The 24,338-nt window shown below is 37.6% G+C and overlaps 1 protein-coding gene across 3 annotated transcripts in view; it reads right to left on the bottom strand.

Moving 5' to 3' along the window:
- CFTR (CF transmembrane conductance regulator) overlaps window positions 1–24,338 on the bottom strand; it is a 167,171-nt gene that overhangs the window by 9,222 nt on the left and 133,611 nt on the right. For all 3 annotated transcript variants that reach the window (XM_070264278.1, NM_001110510.1, XM_070264277.1), the window contains 2 exon segments: window positions 13,778–13,933; window positions 3,278–3,367 (listed from right to left, as the gene is read on the bottom strand). In XM_070264278.1, coding sequence (XP_070120379.1) covers window positions 3,278–3,367; window positions 13,778–13,933 — 246 coding nt within the window.

Raw genomic sequence — 24,338 nt, 5'->3', positions numbered from 1 at the left:
AAAGAGAGGCTTGAATGATGAGTAGGAGCAGACAGTGAAGGGTGCATACAGAGCATGTGAAAAAGGCTCTGGAGAACAGAAAGATCATGGAGCCTTAAGGAAACCTAATAAATTCAGTATAGCTGGGTCATGGTAAGTGGGGGAGGTTGGGGAGTGAGTTTAGAGAGACAGGCAAAGACAAAATCATGAAGGACTTTGTAAGTCACCTTAAGCAGCGTGGACTTTTCCAAAGGGCAATAAGGAGCCATAGGAAGGGAAGAAACGAGTGATCGGATGCAGGGTTTAGAAAAATCACCAGAGCTGCAAAGAGCAGAATGAACTTCAGGGAGCCAATGAGAGGGAAATCAGCCAGAAGCCTATTTCAAAAATCCACATAAGAATTAGTAGTGTTGTCAGGTGAGGATGGAGAAAAGTGAATACAGACAGATATTTGCAGAAGACAGCCTTCACAGGATCTGATACACGGAGACAGGCAGAGAAGTCCTAAGTCAAGGATGCGTCCCAGGTCTTGGCTCTGGGCATTTGGAGGGTGGAGATGTCATTTGCTGAGATTAGGGACACAGGACAGCTGTGTGGGTGGGGCAGCTAGGAAACTCACTTATATGGACATAAGGTGCTTGTCCATGCTGAGATGTCAGGTAGGCAGCTCTGGGAACAGGCAGACTGGGGAGTCATCAGCATATAAGAATCAGTTAGAGCCAAGAGGATGCATGAAATTTCCCAGGAAGAATAAGTAAAAAAGACAAGAATTAGGATTCTGTCAAACAACAACATTTAAGAGGTGGCCAGGTGAAGACCAGATGGAAATATGATTAAATAGCTAGCATTTACTTAGTACCTACTATTGCCAGGCACCGGGCTGGGCTCATTATGTGCATAAGCCTAAAAAGTTACAACAACCCTACCAGTTTATTGGGCCACAATGCTAGGGGTCTTTTTTTTTTTTTTTTTTTCAGTCTCTTTTGAGATTCTCTTTGGTCTACACAGCTGGTAAAGTCAGTGCTCCTGGGGAGAAGCTATCTGGCCTTGAGTCATTTTGGGATGGGGAAATTAGACCATCTCAGTTGTAGATCTTAGATAGAAACTATCTTTCCCTCTCTTGGACTTGCTTTAAATTGATCCAAAGAATGCCAAGGCACAGAGGGCCAAGATGAAGGTGTGGGCCAAAGGCAGAAAGGAAAAGGAAGCTGTTTGGTCCAGCATTGCTTCTAAGCCTTAGAGCTAGTGCTGAGGCACAATCCTCACAGCTTCACACAATCTAGTCCAGGTTAGCAAGGATGAGGTTTCACACTGGAGTTCGGGTCTAAATCCAAGCTAGGAATAAAGTGTTTCTCATCCTGGCATTGTCATTGCATGTGCTTTTGATTTTCACTTGGGGGAAAGGGGAATTATAAAAGAGGCACTATTGGGCTAAGATTCAGGTGTTTGGCTATCTGCCGTTACTCAGTTCATTTCCCTCTAGAGACTCGAGTCACACCCAGGTCCCAGAGAGCACTATGGGAGATAACGTACATCCTGGTTGGCCCTGGACCATCCTGGTTTGCATCTTTTGTCCCAGTGTACTACCCGGTTTAGAGATGGACACACCTCAAAAAGTTCCTGTTTGGATAAGTTAAATGATCAACAATTTGGGACTAAAGCCCAGACCCTGTAACTTTTAAACCAAAGCCTTTTCTACTTCTCTGGGCTGTTGCTTGCTTGTTGGTATATCATTCTCAGGCCTCCTCAACAAAAACTTATCACTACTACTCAAAGCACAAGACGTGAGTGTAAGGACAGCATCATCATCTCTGTTCATGCACAATAAATCAGTAAAAAGATATACCTAAATATGAGTAGATCAAATAAAAATCTAAACACGTAAAATTTTTGCCTTATATTGGTATTTAAAATCTTAACTATGTATTCTAAAGTTTCAGATTACTTTTACAATCCTGATTTCCTGTAAATTTTATTCTGACTTGGCAATACTTGCAGGTTTTATAAAGTATAATGTCTTCCTTCCCAAGTTTCTCTCCCACCACTTTGTGTTCCTATAGTTCATTCTCTGAAGTCACATCAAAGATCTTAAAATGTGTCATTTGCAATTTAGTTAATGTTTTCTTTAAAACCCCTGTTTGTTGGGTAATAAGGAAACTTTGACAATGAAAACGGTTAATCTAAGAGTATTTTATTAGGGGCATGTTAAGGTTGGGCACTCAATGAGTGAGTGTTTAACACTCACGGGCATTTCAAGGCTCCTGGCAAGATCCACTCTGAAGGGAGGTAGAAAAGAAAAGAACATGCTGGATAAACAGAACTGGGCTAAAATAAGGACCAAAAATGTGGGAAACAGTGGAATAAAGTTGTTCTCTAAGAAGACCTTTGAATCTCAACATTCTTGGGTCCCATAATTGTAGCCTGCCACCATCCAGGGCTGTGGACCTAAACCTCAAGTTTAATGAAATACAACAATTCATGTTCTCCTTTTCTTTAACATAATGCCTATATTTCAAGAACTATCAGTTTACAGTTAGCGTGTTCTGTTAAAGGAACCAAGAATTTTACTCTAGCTCTCCCCTAGACCTAAATTCCTCCATGTAATGCCTTCAATTATAATGAATCACCTGTTGAGTAAAGTCAAGGTATTATTTAGGAATTGTGATTCCATTTTAATCCATATATTTCCCATATGGTGTCCTAATGACCTCAAGGAATGGAGTATGCCACATCGAGGTCATGTGGCATTTTGCCTGGATGTGCTCATAGCCACATCCCCTAAAGGCAGTTTACTCCTGGAGACTTCTAGAGAAGGCTACAGTAATTTGCAGATTCTCTAGAATGATCATCATCCTTCTGTGCTAAACCCATGCTTCCCAGAGAAGTATATCATGTCAACCAAAGCTTCTTCCTTGTGATGGGAAAGCTTCAGAATCCAGACAGGGAGTAAATGAGAAGATTTAGAGAGATGGTCCTTTGTATCAGGAATAATCCTGGTGTGCTGTAGGTACCTGGGTCTCTCCTAGGTCGCGTGTCATTGATGCATATTGGTTGGGATGAAGGGAAAGGAATGCTATCTCTGGGGCCTAACAGCTGGAGACTTACCACTGAGGAGAGGGGTAGATCTAATCCAAAGTACTGGGTGCCCCTACTATATTAGAGTTCTCCACTTTAAAGTTACACACACACACGCACACACACACACAAAGGTAAGTGTGTAAAATTATCTCAGCTATGACAACCACCCTGTGTATGTATGAGTTACCTTTTTCAAAATTATTTCAGTTAGCATCCTTACCTCATCTGCAACTTTCCATATTTCTTGATCATTCCACTGTCCATAAGGATCCAAGTTTTTTCTAAATGTTCCAGAAAAGATAAATACTTTCTATAGTAAGAAAAAAAGAGGAAAGCATGAAAACCTAAACATCTTTGTATTTTTCCCTTGTTTTATTTCAAAATATTTCAAGCAGGAAAAAAAATTTTTAAATAACATAACAAACACCCATGTACTTACCATCCATTTTTCTTAAATTTTACAATTTTATCATACTTGCTTTGTATCTTTTTTAAGAAATAAAATATCACAGCTACCTTGGAAGCCCCTTGTGAACATTTGTCTGATCCTAATGTCCTTAGCATAAAGAAACTAAGATCATTGTGAGTTGTGTGAAATTAACATTTTTTAATTCTTAGCAATATTCCTTATTATACACAAATAGAAAATTAAACAGAAAATTATAAGTTTATGAATTATAATTAATCTGTTAGAACAAATTCCTATTTTGTTAATGTATTTTCCTTGGATTTCTTTGATAAACCTAGCCTCCTAAGGGATATTGAAAGTGCTTTAATTTACAGACACTTATTTAAACACACATGTTCATCTGGTCTATTAAACCAAGGCACACCTCTCCTTACACAACTAGAGGCACAGGAGAGGGCCACAACTGAGAAATCAGTGAAAGAGCGGAAACCAAATATTTGTTTAACGTAATTCACCTTACAGATGGGGAGGGAGGCAGATGAGATTGATCCTATGAAGTGACAAAATGACAGTCTAATTCCCTGCAAAGAGCACTGTGAAACCATTACCCTGAGACGCTCCACTGGCCACACTACTGTCTACATAGGTCTGCCTGTTTGACTAAAAAAAAGGTTTTTAAAAAAATCGCAGTCTCACTGGGAAATGCGGATGTAACATTATAATACTTAGTTCCCTCTTTGTGCATATGGGTGAACTGAAAATATTTTTGATGTTAACGTTCACAATGATTCTTTGCCTTTTTTTTTTTTTTTTTTTGCCTTTGGGTAATAATATCCAGTAAAGAGAATTAAGAACTAAATTTGTTGAAGCCTTAGTTTTCACAAATTTCTTTAGACTGAGAGAGAATGCTCAGGCCCATCTGATCTGTAAGGAACTGCACAAGCCCCGTCTACTCCAGATTACTGGTGTCTGTGCCTCTCAGGCAGAATAAGAATATGCTCACCACAGCAGCCAAGTTCAAGGAGGGTCACATTAGAGACTTCATCCCCCAGGGCATAATTTATGACATAAAGAATAAAGTTGTTGCCTAATACCTCAGGAACCCTCTGGAGTGGGCAACAAGAAGGTTAATGCTGGTATTTCTTAACTTGCATCAAAATCATACTCCTAAGGGGTGCCTACACTGCTTTACAGAAGTGGTTATAAGAGATAAATATATGACTCATAAGATCCTAAGCTATGATGGATGTATTTACGCATCCTCCTCCAAGCTTCTGAGTATATGAAAGTAATCTCCAAATAAGTGAAGAGAGCAGACAAAAGGCATTACTGGGGAATTCTGATAAACTAGAGAATTAAACTAGAAGTGGCTTTGAGAACTCCAGTCAATCCATTATTTAAGCAATTGGGTTTATTTAGCATCTATAGTTCAAAAGTTTGCCAACGGAATTTTGCCATTTACTTCTCTTTTTTTTTTTAACATTTTTTCTTTTCATAGTGTGGTTCTTTACATAAAAGATTTCTAGCATTATTGAGAAAGACAAGAGGTAACAACTCTGAGGGTTTACCAAGTATCAGATAACATATTATGTGCTTCGGAAAAGTTATCTCCACTTGGAACTAAATGGCTAGAATTCAGAGCTCCAGTTTACGGCAAGGCTCGCCACACACCAGGTAAGGCTCATTACGTGTATTATCTCTTTTCATCTTCATATCAATCTAATGAAATCAATCCTATTATTGCACATGAAGAAATCACAGCCGAGAGAAGTTAAGTGACTTGCCCAATGTCACTTAGCTAGTAGATAACAGAGCTGGAATTCAAACCCAAAGATGTTTTTCTCCAAACGTATGCTCCTCATCACCACAACAAAATGCCTCAAGTCCTATGCAGACCCGTTTTTATTCCTGATCTGGAACTCAGGAATGATTAAAAGTTGGGCAGGTGCAGCTTGCTGGGTCCATAAGGAGTCTGTCAGTGCTCGGCAGCATAGTCTTTATTTAAGCGCTGCTATCCATCCGTCTGGCCGCAGGCTCAGTTCCTGCACTGTGAATGGAGAGGCTAGCTTACTCCTCTATGCAGGACCTGATTAGAAGGGTTTTATATGGGCTACAGTGTCTTTGTAATTTTCAAGGACACTTACACATTGAACGGAACAGCACAATAGGAAATTTTACTTTGGCCAAATGGAATAATGCCATTATTCTGGAGGACTGTGAGTGGAGGCCAAAGGTGTCATAATATCAAAGCTGAGGCAGAAGTTATTAGAGGCAGTATGGTTTGCAAAGATGCAGTAGCAATGCAGCTCCGTGTATCTATGAACAGGAACCCAACTTCTTCGAGCCTCGGTGTTCTCACTGCAAAAGGGAGAAATGCCACCTTTTTCTCAAATCTACTCTACCTCCAGGCTTTCCCAGTTTGATACGTGGCACCTTTATTTCCTCAGTCCAGAAACTTTGGAGTCATCCATGACTTATCTTTCTCCCTGATCCTCTCAAACGGAATCAATCGTCAGTCTTGTGGGTAGTTTTCCCAAATGTATCTCAAATCCATTTATTTCTCTATCTCTTCTGCTACCACATAGTTCAAGCCACCTATCTCTCTCTCTGGAACACTGCAAGAAACTCCTAATTGATTCCTTTCCTTTCACTCTTGCCTCCATTCCAGTCCTTTCTCATTTAGCAACCAAAGTAATCAATACAGTAGTCCCCTCTTATCCACGGTTTCTCTTTCTGTGGTTTCAGTTATCTGTGGTCAACCACGGTCCAGAAGCAGATGATTCTCCTTCTGATGTACTGTCAGGTCAATAATAACCTAATGCTACGTCACAATGCCTATGTCATTCACCTCACTTCGTCCCATCAGGTAGGCATTTTATCATCTCACATCATCACAAGAAGGGTGGCTACAGTACAATAAGATATTCTGAGAGAGAATACATTAATATAACTCTTATTACAGAATATTTTTATAATTGTTCTATTTTATATTTAGTTATTGTTGTTAATCTCTAATTCACAAAGTAAATTTTATCGTAGGTATGTATGTTTGGGAAAAAACATGGAATATATATGGTTTGGTACTATCCATGCTTTTAGGCATCCACTGGGTGTTCTTGGAATGTAACCCCCAACAGATAAGGGGAGGACCACAGTAAAAGTATAAATTGAATCATGTCATTAACCTTTTAAAAAACCTTCAATGACTTTCCGCTACACTCAGGGCAAAGTGTAAAATCATTAAAATGGCCTACAGGCCCTACATGGTTTAGCCCCTTCTGCTTCTCGCTCAGTTAGTGCCCTTCTCTTCTCCCCTCCCTTTTTCACTCCAGCCACATGGCTTTCTTTCACTTCCTCAGGTCTTCATACGCTATTCTCCCTGCCTGGAAATCTCATCCCCTATGTTCTTCCCATGACCAACTATATCCTTCAGGCCTCAAATTAAATGGCACTTCCTCAGAGGCATCTTTCTTGATCCTCAAAACCAAATAAGGCCCCTCAATATGTAATATGACAATACCTGTACTTTACTTGCATAGCTTATAGTGAGTATTAAAATTATGTATGCAATTGTGAGCATTTTGTTTTTAATGGCCATCTCTTCTCCTAGACCATAATAACATTGCTGTGTGCCCTGTCATTAGCTCATAGCTTTGTACATAGCATATGCTCAACAAGTGTTCCCTGGATAAATGGGCTGATGTAAATAAATAATAATAAGTAAAATAAGAAGTAAAAATAAGAAGTAAAATAAGTAGTAAGATGTAAAATATAAAAATAAGAAGTAAAAAAAAGAAGTAAAAATAAGAAGTAAATAGGGGCCGGCCCAGTGACGCAGCTAAGGTTAAGTTCGCACGTTCCGCTTCGGTGGCCCGGGGTTCAATGGTTCCGATCCTGGGTGCAGACATGGCACCGCTTGGCAAGCGAAGCTGTGGTAGGGGTCCCACATATAAAGTAGAGGAAGATGGGCACAGATGTTAGCTCAGGGCCAGACTTCCTCAGCAAAAAGAGGAGGATTGGCGGCAGTTAGCTCAGGGCTAATCTTGCTCAAAAAAAAAAAAAAAAGAAGTAAATATAAGAAGTAAAAATATAAAAACAACATTGTCAGAGTTCAGCACATTTATTTTTCTTCCTTCTGGAAGAATAGCTACTACAATCCACAGTCTTTCAAGGAATAATTCTAACAACCTTTATTATTGCTTGAGAAATGATATGCTTAACTTTTTCTCAGAATACCCTATAATTTATATGTAATATTTATCAAATGTATGGCAATATATTATATATTAATTTTATTTAAAATAGATATATATTCAAAACTATGAAGGAAGAAAGATGTTCATTGAAATTAGACATCCGAAAGCTTTAGATGTGGTGGATTTGATACCATTCAGAAATCCCGTAGGTCTTTTGTTTGCAGTTTATTGTCTAGCATTAAAGTAATACTTTAATTTTAATTTAAACAAAATTAACTGAATGAACTGGTTCAGTTAGAATTCAATTTCATACAATTACTCAAATAACCCGTTTGACTTACAAATAGTATCTGGCTCTCCCTTGCTTCCAGGGGTGCCAGTAGGTGTCTTAGTTCTGTTTTCTAAACTGTTGAAGTTTCCACAAACCCAGCTGAGAGGTCTTTGGAGGTCACCTACATCCTTTTTCCTGGTTTACAAATGAAACAACCAAGGCCCTGAGAAGTTATATGACTTGGCCAAGGTGGCACAGTCAGTCTGATTGTGCAGCAAAAATCAACTTGAAACTATAAATCACAATGATCCTCTATCTCTCTTTTAGGAAACCTCACCAATCGGAAAATTAGGATGTGCAAATATTCGATATTTATTTAATGTCAGGTATGTATGGTTTAAAGGGCAATTCTTTGGATTCAAGGAAGAATAGAGTGGACCATTGTTCACTGCCTGACTAATCTCTTTCCTGAAACTGACTCTTCAACTCCTCAACTCAGTGGAGAGAGCCGAGCCTACACGGAGTGCACAGAGCTCGTCACATATCACTGTAACAGGCATCATGCTTTAGCTGTGGATGTTAAATGAAAAGAAAAGAAGCAATTTGACTTCTGTGGGGACTGAATGTAATATAAATTAAATAAGTGAGAGGAATGTCTCATCCTTAAGTATACAGTGCTGTTTTGTTTTGACTCAGAAAGGAAATATACATATATATATATATATATATATATATATATATATATATATATATATATATATATATATATATATATATACCATGCATAGTTCTATTAAAATTGTGGCCCAAATGCTTATAAGCATCACAGTGGCTATGATCTCACCTTTGGGCAATGTCTGCAAAGTTTTATTATAAGTTGAATCTGTACAATAAAAATCCATCCAATTTGAACAAATCGAGATCTTAAGGTTGCATGATAGAATGTCTAAAAAAGAAGTGTTGCTTCGCCTCTAAGAATATCTATCAATGAGAACAAGGTGAATGAAGTATTTATTAGTCAAAAGTGTTTATAACAAATACAGAATAATTTTAAGTTAATGTACATATCATTTATTTGTAAGTAAATAATTATATGTAAGATGTTAAAATTATCGTTTCCTGTAAAGTTATTTAATGTCTCACAACCTCTTACACTACAACTTGTTAGTATATACTTTTGCAGAGATAGCATTCAAAAAGTGATTTCCAGGCCTGACCAAACTATCAAAAATTTCAAATTTATAGGCTCAGAAATAGTACGATTGTATTCCACTAAAATCCATACTAGTTATTTTTCTCTTCTCCCTTGAATTCAGGACTGCAGTCACACTGTCCTCTTCATTGCAGTCCAGGCTCTTATCACATCACAGCTGGAGAGTTTCTTAGCCCACCTCCCTGCTTCTCATTCTGCCTGAATGAGAAGTCCTCTCCTGAAGTCCACTCTCCACCTGCTGCTGGCAGCAGCATACTCTTGTACCACCCTTTCACCATCCTCTTCCTACTTCAAAAAGAGTCAGCCCATTCCTCACGGGGCCATTTCAGTACTTGTCAAGTCTTTCCCTCCTTTTCTTAATACTTCCTAACACGTGACCTCCTCTGCTCTTTGTTTCCAACACTTTCCACTTCCAATCTCTGTACTTGTTCATAACATTCCTGTCTGGGATCCTGAAATAGTCTCTCCACGACTCCCTGCCCTGAACCTTTCTAAAACCTACAAACTTTATGATCCTTTATGGTCCACCTTAATTATCATCTTTTTTGTGAAATTGTCTATTCTCATTTGTTCATTCATAAAGCTATTTCCAATCCAATCCAAAGATGAAGGGGACATGATACCCTGTCTTCAAGGAACTATAAATAATAGTAATCACCACCACAACACAGTGTATTGTACTTAGTACGTGCCAGGAAGTAGTCCAAGTACTTCTACTTATTACTTGACTCATTTAATTCTCACAAAAACCTAGTGAAGTAGCTGCTACCATTTTACCCATTTACAGACAAGGAAAGTGACACTCAGAGTAATTAAATAACCTGCCTAAAATTACAGAGCTATTAAAATCCAGCCACTGGTAGAACCACTGTCTCTTGTAAAAGATATCAAGCATTTAGAGACTCAGCCCAAAACAATGTATATTGATTTCCTACCATGCAAGCTATTGTGTTATGTGCCACATAAGATATAGAAAAAGTAGTAAGAAAAAAAATCTACATTTTATTTAGCATTTTATTAGTCTTTTTGCTAGTCTTCTTTGATTGTTGATGATTTTGTGTTTAAATCTTGCTTCCTTAAGTATAATGTCTGCATAGTGTTTATAATACTGAGTGGACATTAAACAAATACACAGGTAATTCTTCTAATACAAGACATAAGGAAGTGCCAGGAGAGGTTTATAAACAAAGTTCTAGATCCTATCCGGGACAGGGATGTGAGAGTGGAGAGTTGGGGTTAGACTCAGGATTGATGGGGGAAGGGAGGGAGTCAGAAAGGCCACCTGGCAGAGTTTAACATTCGAGATGCCAAAGGGACTATGGCGAAGGAAGATCACCTCAGACTGAAGTGCATGAACAGAGGAAATGAGAGAAAAAAGGGAGGTATCTTTCATGGAACAGTAAGTCCAGCTTAAGTGAAACTTAAAGGTGCCCAGGTGTAAAGAGTGGTGGATCTGACAGGAAAGGTGGGGCTAGGACCGATTGTCAGGGACCTAAACCACAAATTGAAGAATCTGGACTTTATTCAGTGAAGAAAGATTTTTCTAAAAGGTTTTTGACTTGGCAAACCCCCAAATAAGAATGTTGCTTCAAAATTTTAATTTATGTGCAACATATAATGGAGAGACGCGAAGAAGATGAGAACAGAAGCACAGAGTGGGGATAGAAAAGAGGGAAGGATACAGGGACAAGGTGGAAGTAGAGACAACAGGGCTTAGGGCTGGATTCTTTTTCATAATTTACCCACAGCACTCCCTGACTAGCCTGTGTCTTGACCCATAACTATACTTAATTACCTATATTTAATTTAGCATTCTGGTTTCTTCCTTTTATCTCTGACCTACAGCAATGAGTATAATTTTGAGCTTCTCATTGGGTCCCATTGATTGGGACCTCAATGCCTTTTACATAACTATAAATCTAAGGTACTTATAGCTTTAAGCACCAAAAAGAAGCTTAATAACTAATTATTAAATTGTTAATTATTGTTAAACTGAATGAGAACTGCTGCACTTCCAGTTTCCTTGTTTAGAGCTACAGATACTTGTTTTGCCCTATCTGATATCCCTCACAGCAAAAGATGCTCCAACTCTGTGGTGGAAGTCATATGTGGGCACAATTACTTTCAGACCATAACATCTCATTGCAAGAATAGGGCTAGTCATTCCCTCAGAATAGCTTGCTGCCTTTCAAACTTGTCATTGATGATTTAAAAATACATTTAAAAATTATTTTTCTGTTTTTCATGAATTAAGTGCTTAACAAGCTTCAAGGCTAATGAACAATGTTAAGTCTTGGCGTTTGAATTGCCTAAGCCAATTGGAATCTGACCATAGGCCTCAGTGTCTCCTCTCCACGCCCTCAGAGCTCACAGGTAAAGCAGAACAAATTAAAGAAGACTCTACTTTGGAAATGTACACAATACCCCGATTTCCAGGCTGGTGCATTCTCCAAGACTGCTTTCTAGCTACAGGAGGTAAGAAAAGAAGAAAGAAAAAAAATGCCTGCAAGAACTTGCCAAAACTAATGACATCTCGTGACTCTACAGCTGATGTCTCAGGATCACTGAGGGAGAGAAACAGTTTGTTGTTCAAAGTCCCTGTTTCATGTGTCTAACAAGTGACTAATAGACTCAGAGATCTCCGATATCTCAAAGTCAGAGATCTTGTGGGACTAGGCCCTTGCAAGTTTAGAAAAATGGAAGGAAGAAAAAGATAGAAAAGCAAACAAAAATAGTTCTTGGATTTTTAATTCCTTCTTCTTTTTCTTTTTAAATATCAAACTCCATGAAAGAAAAAAAATTACGTAATTTGAACTTTCAAAGGAAACTTAGGAAATAAAAGCATCTCGTGGTTTGGATGTTAAAAAGATATGAGGAGCTTGCCCTCTTTCTCTCTTTCTTGGGTATTTACTTAATGTTCTCAAGATGTCACTGTAGAAGAAATAGTCCATTCTGTCTATAGATATCCTTGTGATACTGGGAATCAGTCCCAGAAACCAGGGTCACAAGCATGTATAATGAGAAGCATTTACATGAGCATGATCATGCATTTTTCAAGGCAGATCTGAAAGTATTTCTTGTTTGGTTTATAAAAAGCTTGAAGCCATAGAAGAGAAAAAATAAAATAAAGGCAAGTTTGGAAGATTCACCATGACAGAAAGGCAAGGTGAAGAATGTTCATAACTCTGGCCCACTTGGGTTTCCTCCAGGTCTTGCCTAAATGGAACACACAATAAAACAAACAAACAAACAAACAAAAACCCTCTGAATCACATGGCAGATAAACTAGAGGATTCCCAATGAAACTGAAATTATTTTTTAGAGCTTTGCTTATTCTAACGGGAAGATTTATGTGAGCAAGAACAACAACAACAACGAAAGCTTCATTATTGTAGTTAAAAATGAGACCAGAAGGCTTAGAGTCGACTGAATGCCAGCGCTCCTCGGACAACCAAATTCTCTTCCACGTCCTGAACATTGTTATCTTGCCTGATGCTATCACCTCGGGATACTTGTATTCCCAGTGTTTCTTTATCTTTAGACCATCTAACAATCTCTTTTTTCTTTCTGAAGAAATAATATTGTTTTTCTAAAGTTCAACCAGGATTAAGCTTCTGGCACCACAGCAAGTCTAGACAAATGAGTCAAAAGCATCAGCCTCGCAGTTACAATATTTAGTGCCTCATTAGTTGAAAGGAGCAAATGTTCCCCAAAGGTAATCTATCAAGAAATACAAGCTTTTTTCTCAGGCTGGATTTATAGTCAATCTACCTAGAGATGCTCCTGGCATTTTAATTTTGTGTTAAAAGTGGAGAAATGTTAGAACCACAATAATGAAATGAATTCAGTGCCCGTTAGTACAAAGGGAGCGAAATGATCATTAAAACAGTGAATACACCCATAGAGATGTATATGTACTCTGAGGACTATCATACCCATAGTAGATATACAGCACATGCCTTTCAGATTTGGTCCCAATAAAGACATTCCTTGGTTTCCATTTAGATCATTTTAAAATGGAACTGTTGCCATTTCTCTTATATATAAGAAGTCATCTTGCACAATAACACAGATAGAATGATACCAAGCCAGTGGGGCTAAAGATCCTTTGTGACCCAAATCAAAGAGTGGCATTTAAAAAAAAGTAGCTACAGATTAATCTGACATGATTCATTCTATTCGAAGAACAAAAGACAATCATTACCCTTTCTATTTTCAATTCCACTACCCCATGCTTCCAAGTGTTTGTTATTTCAGCAGCGTTTTTTATATCTTGCAAAGCACTTCTCAACCTGCTATGACTACTAACTTGGAGCTCAAACCACTGAAGCAGGAAAGAAAAGCTGATAAAAACAAAAGCCCACGCTCCCACTGCAGATAGTGTCTTCTGGGGAAGGCTATCACAACGGTTAATATTTCAACAACTGTATGTCAGAGAATTCCAAACTCTTAGAAATAGCTTTTCTTCCTATGAAAAGACCACATCGTAAGAAAAAAAAAAAAAAGACACCAATACATAACAGGGACATTTTTATATTTTGCAGGGAAATGTGAATTTCTTGAGTGCAAGTGTCAAGTAACGGTAAAATGTATTTAGTCACTTTTTTTCTAGCTAAGTCTTTCCAGCTTACCTGTGGTATCACTCCAAAGGCTTTCCTCCACTGTTGCAAAGTTATTGAATCCCAAGACACACCATCTATTTGGATTTCTCCTTCCGTGTTCAGCAGTCTCAAAAAAGCCGATAACAAAGTACTCTTCCCTGATCCAGTTCTTCCCAAGAGGCCCACCTAGAACGTAAGAGTGATGGAATTATTCCTGTAACATACAAATACCATACCATAAATGTAATCTGCTACTATACTTCAATAAAAAAAAAAACATTGCATCTGTTTTATTCATCAGCACCAGGGGAAGATTTGCAACTATTCATTCAAACCCTTTAGCGCACTCCCAGCTCTGATCAATATTGACCTGGAACAGAGCAACCCCAGAACAGAATATAGAAACTGGCCATAAGGATTTGGACCTCTGATGCTGGCTTCATTTATCATTGACCTTTACTAATGGCGAAAAGGTTGAAATGCCCATTTTGCATCAAGGAAAAGTAAAGGTATGGTGTCTTAATGCATATCATTTCTAAGGATGGGCTAAAGCCAGAAGCAGAGATCGAGCGCTTGATCTAGTTCCAAACATAAAAACAAGCTTGAAAATTAATGAATCTGAAACAGTTCTAGTATTTAGATACTGTCCTTAACAAATTAAGCAAGCAGCAGGCCTGACAATAAACAAGAATAAGTTCAGTGAGCTATATATTCCCAAATAAGCTAAGTTGGGCCTTGCCACTCCTCAGTGGATAAGCACTTGGACAGCTATCAAATCAAATTCTGACATCCATCTTGATTGGCAGAATTTGGGGAAGCAAAAAGGATATTAAGGAAAAGAAAAAAAACTATTCATGTTACCTAAAGACCTTAAGAGCACAGCATGAAAATGTGAATGCCACGCATTGAAAGGGGAGATCAGTAGCTACAGGTGGACCACAGGGCGCCCCCACCCTCTATTCTGATGTCAGTTCAGACCCAGCACCTGGAGAAAGGTTCTCTGAGTGAGACAGAACATTCCCGCAGTCATTAACTACGCACTGAATAAACTGCCCAACATCTAGTGGCACTGAATAAACGTTCGTTTTCTTCCCCTTAATGTTATTCCTATTTCTTTTTTATCATTTAGCCTTTTTTACAGTAGAGCTGAGCAAGTGGTCTTTTAGAGCAGTTCTTTTCACACTATCTGTGGTAAAGGACAGTTTTGTTTTGTTTTTTTAACTTCCAATCCACTGTAAATCATTACTTTAAAAAATAGGTAATAAAAATGAATTTCTAAATGTTCACTTGCAACTATTATACTTATCACAGAGCAGTAATAGTTTGCAAACCAGAACCAATTCATGTACCACAATAAATGCTTTAGACCATATGGTAACCCATAATAATAATAGCTTATTGAACACTTATTAGGAAACTGGTAATAAATAGGCTTTTGGGATAAGTTGGTAAACGATAATAACACAATTGTCTTTCTATCCATCATAAGAGCTCTATAATGGGAATTTCACAAATGTTTGTTCTCTGCGACAAGTGAGATAATCAGATAAACCAAACACCCTGTTGAGGTTCTTCATACCACACATCACAATTGATAATTATTTTATTTATTCCTTTCTTGATTATTGCTTTTGTTCACCCCAAGAAAATAAGGTCAACATGGGCTGGGGGTCTATCTTGTTTTCCACTGAATTCTCAGCACTCAGCATAGTGGTTGGCTCCACATAACATACTCAATAAATACTTGTTTGGATTGACTGAAGGACAGTTAGTTGGAAGGATAATGGATGATGGACAGATGGCGAAGGACGTGGACAGAAGGAAGAAAGGAAGGAAGGAAGGAAGGAAGGAAGGGCAGATGAATGAATAAACTTATTTAGTTGATCTAATAACAAACGGATTTAGTCAATTTGGTCAGTTACCCAGATCAACTCTTAATTTAAAAATCTTGTGGAGTTATATGCACACTTCCATTTCTGAATCAGCGCATGTTATACAAACACGTTTACCATATGTGATGATTTTTCACACACAACAATAAAGCTTTGTGTAAGCACTCTGAATACCCTGTGTAGGTGAGGCATAGGGGAAGAGAAGAGAAGCCCAACAGGAGTAAGTGATTTGTTCTAAAGTCATATCAAGAATTTTTGATAAAACGTGCCTTAAGGTCCAGACCCCTATATCACTAGCTGGGGTTCTACTGACTGGGATAAATGACCACGTTCCCTTTCCCTAACAAGCAAATACTGAAATTTTTAGAGAACTCAGTTTTTATGTTGGGATAAGACCAGATTGAGATGCTATCTGTAAATCTTTTGTTGAGCTTTGAAGTTTTTAGCTATTGCTCTGGTTTCCTTATCTTATTGAACTGCTACATTATGTCGGACACAGTTTTCAACAGCCAGGAATCTTATTGGTTCATACCTAACAAAGTCTTTTTGTTGTTTATATAATTGGCACATAATAATACTTGTCCGGGATTTGTTTTTCCAGCCTTCTGTGATCTATTGAAAAAGGCCAGAGTACTTCCCGCAAATAAGCTTTTAAGATACATCCTAACCAAGTCAGCGTTTTCTAGTAACTTCAGTGCACCTCCTCTGAGAATTTTGGATCAAGATAAATCAAAACACTCTGTGGAGAGTTAAACAGTGTTGAGTTTGGTGCTAGTTGTAATTGCACTGTACCATGAATAGAACAGTCGCAGTACATTCTTTCCAGTGTCGTATTCACCATTTTAACACTGCCACAGATTGAAACCTCTTGTAACTATTTTTCATCTCTTTGTGGTCTCCAGAAATCAACATGCCAAGTCAAAGGAAATGTAGATTGCCCAAAGTGACAATAACTGTACCTTTTATACGTTGATAGATCTATTATTAATAAACAATAATTCTTAACATAAGTTCTTGAGAATATGCTCCTCATGAATCCAGTATTATAAGTTACTGAATGATTCAGCTACTTCACACCAATTTTTATCGAGACAGATGCCATATATGTTTAACAAATCAAATAGGCATTTAAGTGCTCATGCTGCTATGAGCTGAACACCTGATATTGTTTGAAATGTTTCTGGCATCTCAGTATTTTGAAGGGACTACAAATGGAAAAGGCAGGTAAGTTCCCTCAAAAGAACAGATCTTGAAGTACTGTTAAATATTTATTTAACCAGAAGACTGTCCAGTACTGTGGTATATACAATATACCATCTGAGGAATTTTGAGAAGTCCAGGTTTATCATGAAGGACCTGGCTCCATATTAAAACCTCAGCCTGCATTTTTGAGAGAAAAAAGGAAAAGATATTCTAATTGGGGGAAGGTGATCTGGATATTAAAATTTAAGCAAAATTCAAAAGCTTTTAAGAAAAAACTGTTTGAGATTGAAAAGAAAAATAGGTTTTTTTAAAGTAAGATTTGGGAAATATTTGCTACCTTTCTCAGGCATTGAAAATAAAATTTAAAGTACAGATTCTGGGAAGTAAAGGCCTAAATTAAGAGCAAAGAAGATAATAGGACATCTCTTCCTTAAAGTAATTGTTGTGGAAAAGTGTTTTAATATGAAGACTGAATAATTTTTCTGCACAAAATATTGATTTTTTTTCATCTTTGCACCATGCTATGGGCTGAATATTTTGTGTCTCTACCAAATTCACATGTTGAAATCCTAACCCCCAAAGCGAGGGTATTAGGAGGTGACGCCTTTGGGGGTGATTAGGTCATGAGGGCAGAGCCCTCAAGAATGAGATTAGGGCCCTTATCAAAAGGGCCCAGAGAAGCCTCTCGCTCATTCCACCAAGTGAGGCTACAATGAGAAAACAGCCATCTATGAGGAAGCAGGACCTCATCAGACGCCAAACCTGCCAGTGCTGTGATCTTGGACTTTCCAGGCTCCAGAACTGTGAGAAATAAATTTCTGTTGTTTATAAGCCACCCAGCCTATGATGTTTTGTTACGGCAGCCTGAATGGACTCAGACACATCCTATAACCAAGAACACTGAAATCCATGAAACATTATACAAGAAATGCCCATTTAAGCCCTTTTCGAGTGCTTTTTTCTTTTTTTTCCAAGAAGATAAATTAGACCACAGCTGAGCTTGCAGTGTTTTTAGATACTCAAAATAGTATACTGCATTTGAATCTGCTTCTTAAATCAGCATGCAAGAAGTATGCTTGAGGAATCTTGTAATAATTTGCAAGATGCTGTTATAGGTTCTAAGGGCAAGGGAGTAGAAATATTCTTTTTTTTTTTTTTTTTGAGGAAGATTAGCCCTGAGCTAACTACTGCCAGTCCTCCTCTTTTTGCTGAGGAAGCCTGGCCCTGAGCTAACATCGTGCCCATCTTCCTCTACTTTATATGTGGGATGCCTACCACAGCATGGCGTGCCAAGAGGTGCCATGCCCGCACTCGGGATCCGAACCGGCGAACCCCGGGCTGCCGAGAAGCAGAACGTGTAAACTTGACCACTGCACCACCAGGCCGGCCCCTAGAAAAGACATTCTTAACAGAGCTGCTCAGAGTAACATTTCAAGAATCAATTTCTACTGTAAGGAAGCATACGACCTAGAAGTAGGTGTAAGCCATTCACGCATTTAAACAAGATAAAAAGAAGAAAAACAGGACTTTGGTTTCTGGTCTGGCATATAAGGAACTTGGAAGTCATCACTCTGTCCTAACAACAAGTACAAAGCTGAGCAAACTGAAGAATCAAATTCTTCTTAAATCCGTCAGAGAAGTAAAGTTACAGGACAAACCACTGCCTCAAAAAATGGAGAGACAGACAGGCAGATATAGAGAATCACAACTTACCAGAGCAGAAGCCCCTAAAAAGAAACCTCTGTAGGAACCACTGCCAGGTAGGAAAACCTAAACTGTAATATATGACAAATTCCTGGAAGCTCAGTGTGGACAAGTCTGAGAGTAAACACTCCAGGGAGGCCATTCAGGGGGACCCCACAGTTTTGCAAGTATTACCTCCAGGAGTACAGCCAGGTTTATCATCTCACAGTGAAGAACAGAGAAAAAAATCCCCTGGTGCATCCAGCAGGAGGAGGGAAAAGCAACAATTTTGAAAAATACCAAAGAATTCTGTTCTTAACAAGGCTTCCCTCAGGAGAAACTATTTCACCAGACCCTAACCTCCTGGGGCTTTTATTAGAACTTAACTGATCTGTGGAAGGAAAATACCCAACTCCAGCCCACACTAACCATCCTGTTGCACCTAAGGGAGAGAAAAATCTGAGAAACACTTGTGAAGTTCACCACTCAAGGGTAAAGACTCACTAAAAGACTGAGACCTAATCATAGAACTATAGAACACTTCCCTTTCCTTCAAACCTTACATCACTAAAAGCCTAATTATCAGACTTCCTTTTATCCAGTACATTGTGTCCACCTTTCAACAAAAAATTACAAGGTATAATAAAAGGCAAAACCACAGTGTGAAGAGATTGAGAAAGCAACAAACCAGACTCAGATATGCCAGGAATGTTGGAAATATCAGCCCAGGAATTTAAAACAACTATGAATAATATGCTAAGGGCTCTAATGGAAAAAGTAGAAAATATGCAATAACAGATGGATATGTAAGCAGAGGTATGGAAATTCTAATAAAGAATCAAAAAGAAATGTTAGAGATAAAAAAAAAACACTGTAATATAAAGGAAGAATGCCTTTGATGGGCTCAAAGTAGCCCACTGAACATGGCTAAGGAAAGGATCTCTAAGCTTGAGGATATAACAATAGAAAACTCCTAAACTGAGAAGCACAGAGAAAAAAGACTGAAAATAAATAACAGAATATCCAAGAACTGTGGAACAATGACAAAGGTCTAACATACCTGCAATGGGAATACCAGAAGAAGAAGAATGAGAGAAACAAAAGCAATATTTGAAGCAATAAGGACTGAGAACTTACCCAAATTAATGTCAAAAACTAAACCACAGGTCCAGGAAGCTCAGAGAACACCAAGCAGGATAAATGCCAAAAAAACTATATGTAGGCAAATTATATTCAAACTATAGAAAATCAAAAATAAAGAAAAAAATCTTGAAAAAAGCAGAGGAAAAAGGCACCTTACCTATAGAGGAACAAAGATAAGAATTAAATCCAACTACTCTTCAGAAGAAATGCAAGCAAAAAGAGAGTGGAGTGAACTATTTGAAGCGTTGAGGACAAAAACCCCACCAACCAAGAAATCTGTACCCTGTGAAATTATCCTTCAAAAGTAAAGGAGTAACAAAGACTTTATCAAATAAAAATAGAAGGAATTTGATGCCAGTAAACTGGCTTTGCAAGAAACGTTAGAAGTTCTTCAGAGAGAAGGAAAATGATATGTCAGGAACTCAGATCTACATAAAGAAAGGAAAAGCATCAGAGAATGAACAAGTGAAGGTAAAACAAAAAAATATATTTTTCTTATTCTTAATTGAGCTCACAGATAACAGTTTGTTCAAAATAATAATAACAACCATGTCTTCAATTATGCATGTTTATATACATGCTTCTGTATAAATGAAATGAATGGCAGGAACAATACAAAAACTCACAAAAGAAGAATTAAACAATTTGAATAGCCATATATCTTTTAAAGAAATTGAATCAATAGTTAATAACCTTCCAAATGAGAAAGCACCAGGCACAGATAGGTTCACTAATGAATTCTATCAAACATTCGAAAAGTAGAAATTCTACCAATTCTCCACAATCTCTTCCATAAGATAGAAGCAGAAGGAATACTTCCTAATGCATTCTATGAGCCCAGCATTGACACAATACCAAAACCAAAGACATTACAGACCAACATTTCCTATGAATATAGATCCAAAAATCTTCAACAAAATATTAGCAAATTGAATCCAACAGTGCATAAAGAGAATTATACACCACAACCAAGAGGGATTTATCCCAGATGTGCAAAGTTGGTTCAAAATTCAAAAATCAATTAATATAATCCATCACATAATGGGCTCAATAAGAAAAACCACATGATCATATAAATAGATGCAGAAGTTCACTTGACAAAATCCAACACCAATTCCTGATTAAAACTCTCAGTAAACTAGGAATGGAAGGGAACTTTCTCAGCTTAATAAAGATATCTACAAAAACCCTATAGCTAACATCATATTTAAGGGTGAGAAACTCAAAGCTTTTCTGCTAAGATCAGGAACAAAGGAAGGATATCCCTTTTTATCACTCTTTTTCAACATTATACTGGAAGTCCTAGCTAATGCAATCAGACAAGAAAAGAAAATAAAAGGCATACAGACTGGGAAGGGAAAAATAAAACTGTCTTTGTTCACAGATTGACACTGTGATCTATGTAGAAAATCCAAAAGAATCAACAATAAAACTCTTGGAACTAATAGGTGATTATAGCAAAGGTCATGATTTAAGTTAACATACAAAAGTTAATTGCTTTCCTACATACCAGCAATCAACAAGTAAAATTTGAAATTAAAAAACACATTAGCATTTACCTTAAGCTCCCCAAAATGAAATACTTAAGTATAAATCTATCTATCTATCTATCTATCTATCTATATACAAGATCTAGATGAGGAAAACTATAAAACTCTGATAAACAAAATCAAAGAAAAATTAAATAAATGGAGAGACATTCCATGTTCATGGATAGGAAGACTCAATGTTATCAAGATATAGGTTCTTCCCAACTTGATCTATAGATTCAATGCAATCCCAATCAAAATCCCAGCAAGTTATTTTGTGGATCTGACAAACTAATTATAAAGTTTATATGGGGACATAAAAGATCCTGAACAGCCAACACAACATTGAAGGAAAAGAACAAAGTTAGAGGACTGACACTACTTGACTTCAATGACTTTGGCTTATAGTTGACTTAAAAGGTTGAGGCTGTATAATATGAACATCTTCACTTTCCCAACTCTTTGCTCAATGATTCTCTTTAATTCCACTTCTATTTTACTCCACTTATCTCTTTTCCTTCTGTCTCAAAAAAAATACTCCTCTACAGTGCAAAAGCAAATCCCTCCATATAGCCATCCTCTTAGATAGGTGTTCTCACTTTCTCTTTCCCACCACCAACATTGGTGTTCTACATAACTTTTCATTTCAGTACTCACTCATTCCCTAACTCTTTGCAGTCAGACTTATACTCTCACTTCTCTACATCTAATGACTATCTTAAGTTGGGATTCTCACACTTCGATGGGCATGCATTAGCACCACCTGGAAGCTGTGATAAAACACAGACCATGTTCTCACTCCTAGAGTTTTTTATTCAGTAGGGCTGGGTAGGGCTCAAGAATATGCATTTCTCACAAGTTCTCAAGTGATGCAGACGATGCTGGTCCAGGGAACCACACTTTGAGAACCACTGCTCTTGAAGATGACCAATGACTACATAGTAGCAAAACTGATTAGGATTTTCTGAGTTTTAAACTTCGTTTATTGCTTTGGCTCTCAAGACTCATAATCTCCATCATCTTGCTCCAATCTTGTCCCCTATTACATCCTTTATGCATCCCCCAATCTGACTGAAGCAGTAATGATTTTCTGTACATGCCCCATGTCTCATGTTATTCCCTCTGCATATATTGCCCTTCTTTATCCACCATTACTTGCTCAAATACACAGTTCAAGTCTCATAGTTTCATTCCAAATGCCACTTGCTATGGAAAACCTTCCCTGAATATCCCAACTCCCAGTCACAACTGATATTTACTCTTCCTCCTCTGAACGACCTTAGCATTTTACCTGTATATCTCTTATTCAAGGGTATAACTAGGTTTTGTGGAGGCTGAAGCTCATACAATTTGTAGGGGGAGCTCCTTTCAAGAATAAAGAGTTCAAAATTATAAAACCAAAATTAGGTACGTTGGAAGGAGCTCAGGCAAGCAAAGTTCTCTAAAACTTAAGCTTTGTTAGTTTTACAGTAAATCTGCCTCTGCTCTTACTGGATCTTGCATTTGCCCTTTTACATTGTCATCTTCAAGGTCAGATCTCTTTCTCTCTCTCTTTCTCTTCTTTCTTCTGCTCCTTCTTTTTCTTCTTCTAAGAGAAGCAGGTGAAAAAGAACTTTGTAGTCAGCTAGAGCTGGGGTTAATATGCCTGCTACCTCACTCACTTAATTGAATCAGTTTCTCCCACTGCACACAAAAAGGGTAATAACATCTACCTTTGGAATTATAATAAGACCAATATGATAGCAAATAAAGGTCTTTAAATGGTGCTTAGGACATGATAAGCACTCGATAAACAGTTTCCCTCACTGGATGCCAAGATCCATAGCCTTATATGAATAATTTCCAATTCGCTTAAGGCACCTAGAGAGTTCCCTGCAAGAATAGTTACTGAACACACATGGCCTGTTTTCTATATATAGGTTCAGAGAAAATGAAATGCCTGAACGTACTGCTTTTTCCTCATTTTACAGCATCTCTGATTACTACTCTCACATCAAGGAAATAACCTAGAGAAATGAGTACTCTGCAAATTCTGTCACTCGACTAGGAACTGGTTGAATTTAATTGAGTGGGCAAGTGAGAATTGGTAAAGCAAAGGGATGGGAAGATGTCAGGAGGAGGGAAAGCAAATCATTTACCAAGGCTTTCCACCCTGGTTTATATCAAGCTATTGGTTGCTGTTATAACTTGATGTCAGTGCTTTTGGCATCCATCCTGGTGACCCCAGGAATACTCTCACTGCCTATAGCATTCACTGAAGCGTAAAGTAAAAGAGAGTAATTAATTACACCTTTCCCAATGCAAGGGAGGAGCGAAGGCAAATCATCAATTTTACATAGTTCCAAAGCATAACTGTAACATTTCTCCAAGTTCAATAAAGAAGCAAAAATGTCAAAAAATTCAGAGATTTCATCAGGGCTTTGAAATAACCAAAATGCTCATAAACAACCTCCTTCTAATACTAGGAGTAAATTCTATCTAAAATCTAGTCTTTCCATTTATGCACATTTAAAATTGTTTTCTTTCAAAAGAAGAAAAAAACCAAATCCCATTCCTGAGCAGCAACACAATAGAGAGCTAATTTTAGTAGTGTATGATTTATGTATCTTAACTATAAGATAAAAAGGTGACTCAACATTTCCAGTGTGCCATCTTAAGCCATTTAGCACGGTACACAGGGACATTTTGTTCATCCTATACGTACTTTTTTTTTCTAACAGAACTTTGTCCAGTGCATTAAATTATCAAATATTCCTAAACCCATGGGGAAAAGCAAGTGATAATAGTCTATTCCTGTGTTCATGACAGAGTTGGTGGTCTAAAAAATTTTACTGACTGTTAACAGTTAAAAAAAAATCTCCATTTGAAATGAAATCACAAAGAGATGAAATTTTTAAATTCATTTTTCATAAGAACTGGCTCGCTTGTATTCTATCTCACTAAAAAAACAAAAACAATCAAAACAACATAATACTCTTCTGTAGATTTATAGAATGGTCCAAATTAAGAGATTTGAAGACAATATAAAATCACACTATAGTGCATTAAGTATCAGGAAAATGACCATCTCCTTCTCCAAGAATCAATTCCAGAATGGGTACATTTTAGTACCTTCTGTGTGTTCAGCCCAGTGCAGAGATC

The sequence above is a fragment of the Equus caballus genome, chromosome 4 (assembly GCF_041296265.1).
Source record: "Equus caballus isolate H_3958 breed thoroughbred chromosome 4, TB-T2T, whole genome shotgun sequence".
Classification (NCBI taxonomy): Eukaryota; Metazoa; Chordata; class Mammalia; order Perissodactyla; family Equidae; genus Equus; species Equus caballus.
The sequence above is the reverse complement of the archived record's forward strand: the minus strand, read 5'-3'. Positions and strand labels throughout refer to the sequence as shown.